The sequence below is a fragment of the Atractosteus spatula genome, chromosome 4 (genome assembly GCF_055471065.1).
Source record: "Atractosteus spatula isolate fAtrSpa1 chromosome 4, fAtrSpa1.hap1, whole genome shotgun sequence".
Taxonomy (NCBI): Eukaryota; Metazoa; Chordata; class Actinopteri; order Semionotiformes; family Lepisosteidae; genus Atractosteus; species Atractosteus spatula.
Window position 1 is genome coordinate 58,340,896 of NC_142709.1, and position 6,718 is coordinate 58,347,613.

At 36.9% G+C, this 6,718-nt stretch overlaps 1 protein-coding gene across 4 annotated transcripts in view; it reads right to left on the reverse strand.

The window, feature by feature from the left end:
• Positions 1-5,701, reverse strand: part of xrn1 (5'-3' exoribonuclease 1) — a 30,023-nt gene extending 24,322 nt beyond the window's left edge. For all 4 annotated transcript variants that reach the window (XM_088914291.1, XM_088914293.1, XM_088914290.1 and 1 more), the window contains exons 1-10: positions 5,489-5,701; positions 4,609-4,841; positions 4,409-4,506; positions 4,190-4,299; positions 3,946-4,056; positions 3,492-3,577; positions 3,316-3,403; positions 1,803-1,971; positions 1,288-1,355; positions 716-850 (exon numbers count right to left, since the gene is read on the reverse strand). In XM_088914291.1, the coding sequence (XP_088770417.1) occupies positions 716-850; positions 1,288-1,355; positions 1,803-1,971; positions 3,316-3,403; positions 3,492-3,577; positions 3,946-4,056; positions 4,190-4,299; positions 4,409-4,506; positions 4,609-4,841; positions 5,489-5,563 (1,173 nt within the window). In that variant the 5' untranslated portion in view covers positions 5,564-5,701. The remainder of the gene's footprint in view (positions 1-715; positions 851-1,287; positions 1,356-1,802; positions 1,972-3,315; positions 3,404-3,491; positions 3,578-3,945; positions 4,057-4,189; positions 4,300-4,408; positions 4,507-4,608; positions 4,842-5,488) is intronic.
• Between the last annotated feature and the right edge of the window lie 1,017 nt (positions 5,702-6,718).

A 6,718-nucleotide genomic window follows, 5' to 3' on the forward strand; every position in this document is an offset into this window, starting at 1 on the left:
ATTTATCATATTCTTTCATTCTATTCTCAGAAAACTCGGATTATAGCAATATAAAAAGCAATATAAACTAGGAATGTCTAGGTTTTCTCACCAATAATGTTAACTGCATAACCAGACATCTTTCTATTAAAGAAAAAAGTACTTTAATATAAAGTAATGGGACCAAAATTAAAACATCAAAGAAGAGAGATCCACTGGTATGTAGTAGTTTTTCAGAAATCAAACTCAACTGTCAAAGTAGTCAAGAGTTAAAAATGGGACTACACTGCTATGTTCTTGGTATAATGTGGTTCTATGTACCAACCCAATTTGGAATTGCCAAGTGTGTCTCGATTCACTACCTCATTCCTTGTGCCCAAAGGGAAGAATAAGGCACTGCGAGCAGGCCCCTCTGGCAAGAGCAGATATTGAGCCAATGATACACTACAAGATCAGGAGGCCCAACTCTGGTTGGAGGAGAGGCACGTCCCCTCATGAAAGTGAGGGACATCACAGAGGTCACAGGGAACTCAGAAAGACTCCTGACAGCACTAATCCAACTGGGAATTGCCACTCTGGGCATCCTAGTCACAGTCGTGATGTAATTCCTTGATAAAGGTTTGTTCTTGTTAATACACTGTGGGTCAGTCACAGAAACAGTGCACATCAGGGCCAGGCTTAAATGGGAAAATTAACATATAGGATAACCGCAGTTGAATTAGCAATATTCTCCTACCTTGTTCCTCTTTCCTTCACGACTCTTGGCTTCTTCTGCGGCTATACCTGCTGCCTCGTTTAGGTACTTATTCCCCACCTTGCTCTCAAACCACTTCAGATCCACAAAAACCTCACTGAAATGTTCACGGTCAAACTGATTATAGGATAAGAAGAACATAAGGTTACAGGAGAAATCAATTTAAACTTGCTCTGTTGGTTGTTAATACAGTAGCTTACCAGGCTAAGCATCCTAACCCACTCAGCAGTACTACCCCAAAAATATCCGATTCCAATCTAAAGTGCGTTTTCAAAAAGATTTGGCTACACTCCTCCTTGCTCACAAAAAAGCCTAGAACACACAATGTTTTCAAGAAAACTATACATTTATTTTTTACATTGGTTTACACAGATATTTCCTAATGCAGTTATCAATATATGCAAATAAAACTCGTAAAACACTCAAGATTCATTTTCAATGGTCATTTTCCCCCCTTAATTTGAGAGTTTCACTTCAAGAACATTTTGATAATAATGTTCATGGCACAAAATAATTTAGTGGATAGCTTTATCTCAAATTAAATGATGTTTTACCTCAGATAGCTTTTCAAGGTACTTCTCAAAGTTGGCAAGGTTTAGGTTTCCATTTTCATTAATGTAGCCTGATGAGAAACAAAAAAGTCAAATAACCTGACAAAAACATTCCTTTGTTTTCAGCTATAAGTAAAATAAAATACTGTTTCAACACACATACTGTTCATGAGGCAAATGGATCAATATTATCGAAATAGTAACAAAATAGTCCATTTGTTTTGATTCAGTTATCAAGGGTATTTTTTCAAGGTTGTTAAGGCCCTGTTGAAAGCTGAAAAGAACAGACTGTGCAAGGGACACAGAAGATACGCAGCCAACTTTAAAATAATGCAAAACAAATTTCATAGTAGACTCAGTAACTTCAGTCATTATCAAGTAATGAAACATCAGCATGCAAAAATGAAATTGTCTGCTTACAGAATAAGTGAACCTAATGCTTTATTCTATGACAATCTGCTTCAGCAAATTGGGTTAGAAAGACTTTCGATTACATCTGGTCGTTCATATATGCTTACCTCCTAGTTTTGGCAAAACACTAATGTAGGTTCTATAGAGCAGAGGCAGTGCATCGTGATTGATGTGCAAGTGAGGTAGATGAGGTATAAAATCATTGCCCACCAAGAAACCCATCAATATCCAGTCATCAATTATCCGCTCAAGGTTGTACTCAAAAGATATTTTGTCCTGCAAAAGAGTGCATAAACCAATATTAAAGGAGGTCTGAAGAATTTATAAATAAAAGAAGGTACAGTAGCACAAAACTTCAAAGGTTGCCACAATAAATTGCATCAGATACTTTGGTATTTAAGAACATTTATAACATTTAATTCCATGTTCTTATGTAGTTTGTCACATTCAAAAACTTCACACAGATACACACAATGAATAAGACCTGTTTTTCACCAGTTTAAACTTAACGATGAACTAAGAATAGTTTTTCACAATCATACCATTAATGCAGATATGCATAAGAGAAAGCACTGCAACAGTTTACAACTTTATTCAGATTTTATAACTAACTGTGGTCTCAAAGCCTGTGACTCGTGCAGGCCACTGTTTTTTTCTAAAGTAAAGCCACGTATTTCTTTAATTTCCCAAAGGAATTACAAGGCTCCAGACTGGAACCTGTGACACCATCTATCTTATATTAGAAAATATTTTACAATGGCTACCACAGACACACATTTAAAAAACATAATGCTCAGCTGAAATATTCTAAAACTGAAAAGGGATAACAGCATATGAGAACAGTGACAGCACGCAAGAGACAATGAAAACGTCTCTCTTTAACAGTCTGATACAGTTGGGTCTGCAACCACATCTGTCATTTTCCTATTCCTAACCCCTGTTCCAAGAGGAGGATACTAACAGTAAATTCACATGCCATAGGACATGAAAGGTACTGACGTAGCTGATATATCAGCAGTGTAAAGGACTTGGAAAAATACTTGCCTTTTCACCCCCCAAAGGATCCCAAAGCATTTTACACATTATAAGGTGATACACTTCACGCACCACAGATGTGCACCATCTACCTCTCTGATGCAAGGCAGCATCACTACATTCCAGACCAGTTGAGGAATTAAGAAATTACTTCACCAGTTAAATTAAATGGAGGCCTTCAGGTAGGCCAGACTGGAGTAAACGACTCACCCCTGTGAACAGTGCCATGGGATTTTATTTAAAGTAGCCAGGACTTTGGTTTAACGTCTCATCAAAAGGATAACTGATCAATATAATTGTAAACTGGTTTGGAATATTCTGGCCAAATGGATGGATATCGACCCTGCCTTGTTTACCCTCCATACTTATGAGACCAGAATACAAAGTGGTAAGACCACTGTCAAAGATATCCTTAAATAAAGTTTTGCAATTCCAGTTTCCAATAAAAAAAATAAATGAAGCTCTTCTAAATATGGTATGGAAGTGCATCACAACGAGCAACCAATATTTTAAAATAATATACTGCGTATATTTCCAAGGTGAAAATAGCAGTCTGCTTTGCCTAATGAGTTTATTATTACTTACCCGTAGCTCTGAAAATTCATAGTCAATGTACTCTCTCATCAGGGACAAGTGCAACAAGTGAAATGTTGTCTCTTCAGGAGTACTTATTCTGTATAAAACAAAACACGCATAAGTGTCAAAAAGAGAAGGAGCAACATGAAATTCAAATATTAAATGGCACTGACATATGCACTTGCCTTTTCTGTGACTTTTTACCACCAAAACGAACTTCTTCTCTCAAAAGAGAGAAGTGAGTTTCATGGCTTGTCAACCCAAGCATTATCTACATGGAAGAAGGAAAAAGAAAATGGTATAAATATTTAGCCAGCAGGTAAGAAAAAGTAACTTTAATTCTACTGGAAACATTTATAATTATTTTGCTCTGACATTTCATAACAGCTCTAAGGTTTAAATTTTGGGAACACCTTATATCACAATCTCAGTCAGTCTGTTAATGAGGGAAGTTTAGTGACAACTAAAGGTACTCGTGATAGTTTTATTATCATCCTAAAATTATTTAATAAGCACTTTTATAACAACTGTTGTTCAATCCCATAGTTCAATTTTTTTAAAGGCAACACCTTTCAATAATTAAAAGTCATGTACAATCAAATGAAAATGCATGCATTTTTCAAACTAAAAAATACATACCAGATCAGCATCCAAACCATAAAGACAGTGCCTGGTATTGGGGTCATGGTCTGGCCTGGCATTCTCTGACCGAATGAATTCCATGATTTTGTGTTCTCCTTCTCCAGGGGTCTATACAGTAAATAAATAGCAGATTTGTGATCATAATACCTAGCATGGAAAACTCTCGAGACTGCAGAAGTACACCGTAACATAAATCACATCATGTATCGAATGACTCTGTTTTTCTATGTAATTTATATACCTCATGACCGGAGAGGTAAACTCGCACCCTCTGCCATGATTTTTCTGTAGATATTTTGTTATGCACAAAATACTCCAGCTGCTCCTGGAGTCTGGCCATAAATTCTGTTCCTGAAAAAAAAAGAGAAAAAGATATTTGAGGGGTAGAGTACAAACATGTCAGAAAACAAGGCAAAAGATTAGCGAGGTGTCAACATAGCCCCAGCTGTGTAGTAGCTACCTGGAGTAATGCAGTTGGAGTCAAATCTAGCCTCTGTAGGAAGAACTTCTCCTTTCTCTAGGGCCTTCTTAATTTTATCTTCAGCTTCTTTTGCTGACCTTCAAATAAAACAAAAAAATAAAAACACCGCCCACAAAGTATAAACCTCCCAGCCAGACTAGCTTTGAATCCGTGGTACACGAAACAAACTGTGTTGTTACCTAAAGCGCCTTCCGCGCTGCTGGTTCATTTTTGCGCGAGGAGCCACTCCATCCACGGCCATGAAGAAGACCTTTCTTGGCTTAATGATACGAAACAGCACTTCCAGATAGTGAAAAATGTCGGCAAATATTTTCTCTTCTGAGATTCGGAAGTGCACGTCTTCATCATTGGGGTGGGAGCACTGATGAATAATGCCATTCATGTCCAAGTACAGGTTGTCAAATTCAGGAATCTGAAGCAAGGACAGAAACAGACTGCCTTTAGCCTCTACCGGGCAATAAAGCAGCATTAAGCAGTCGGTCGCCTGCGCCTCAAAGTGAACTGCAACAATGTCGCTGTTTCAGCTGAAAAGTCTATGAGAGTGCACTCTTAAATGAAGCTTTAAATATAAAAACTAATTTACAATACTAACCAAAGCAAAATAAACCAACGTGTTAGCCGCCCTGGATAGAAGCTAAAATAATAAATACATAGAAAAGGCGACCTCTGTAACGAGAGAAAGAGATAAGAATATCAAATGCAACTTATGAAGATTATTACTGATTCTGTTCGCAGCAACAGGACAAAATTACATATTGAGCATGTTTTTACAAATCAAGTAAAACTGCTGTTGTCAGAGAGATACTAAAACCAAAATGTCTTTTATTTATTGTATCTACTGTATTCAATTGCTGAGGGTTCCGCTCATAAAACAACTTTAAAAAACAATTGCTTCTTAATGCAACAGTCATTTATGCGATCTAAATTAAACAGAAAATGGAAACGAATACTGAAGCTCAATTATTTTATAGAAAAAATAAACAGACAGAGCTATGCAATTAAATCAGAATCGGAAGGAAGGGTTGTATGGTGTAACTCGTAAGGCCTATATATTCTTACCTGATGTTCCTTAACAACTTCACTTAAACAAGGGTATCTCTCCGAAATCCATCGGTAAAATTTCGGTACACCCATCCTTACCACAACCTCGTCCCGAGAGATTTAAAAAAAAAGTGTACAGAAAAAAATGAATTGCAGGGTTGCAGTAAAAGTTTATATTCCTACGGAGGCCAGTTTTTATTTTTGCTTCTATGCCAGCGGGGAAGTGCGGACGGTCAATTCGAAATTGCTGTGACGTAAGACTGATATGGATACAGTACAATGCTAAAACAACAATTCATCAATTTCCACTAAAAGACTTATAACGAAATTTCCATTTTTTTTCCTAATCTTTCGCCAAGATTAAATAAAGCAAGTGCTTTTTGTTTAAACGTTAAATTGTTTCCCTTTCTTATTATGTGTGCAACAAATAATCAGTCCCGGACCGCTTCGACTCACAGTAAAGGTTCCTATGGGCTTTAAAACTGTCAATTACTGCCGTTGTGAGATTGTTAAATCTGCGGCGGCGGAGGAATTGTAATAAAACCAGTGCTAAATAAAATAAATATTAAGGTCATATTTAATCAAACACGGTGGATTAACACTTCTTAAAACCGCAGACGACAATACAGTGGCTAGAATTGTCCACATTAGGCCAAATAAAACTGCTGATGCATGTCAGATGATGAGGTAAGGTAAGGCATTCAACAGAGAATGAAATCTAGAACCCCTTAGAATTCGGATATTAGAATGACAAAGGGCAACACCTGCACTATTCCGGAAAAGACGGCTCAACCTCGCCATCTCATAAAAAAGATTGTGTGACAGTTCGGTTAACTGAAAGTGACCTTTATTACACATACTTTGACCAATTGGGCTAGTATTTTGCCCGCACTAGTTCAACACAACGATGCTGAGTGATTAGCGGAGATGTATTAACTGTATTTTTGTTCGTGATTGAAGTTTTGCAATGTTCAACAACGTGGATGTCAGTTGAATGATGACTTTTTAGAGAATGTTTCTGTTAAATGAATTAAAATTATAGTAACACTATACCTAAACCTCATCTCAGTAATGCGTTTTGAGATAGAAATGTAAGATGCCTTTTTAGTATTTCATTTTTCGACCTTCACTGGAGAATAGAAAATCAGTTACATAACAGGAATAAGAAGGCCAGAATTAAACTGCACTTAGATTCTGTCAAACGTAGTGTGGCACTATAATAACAGAACTTATCCAGGAGATACGGGA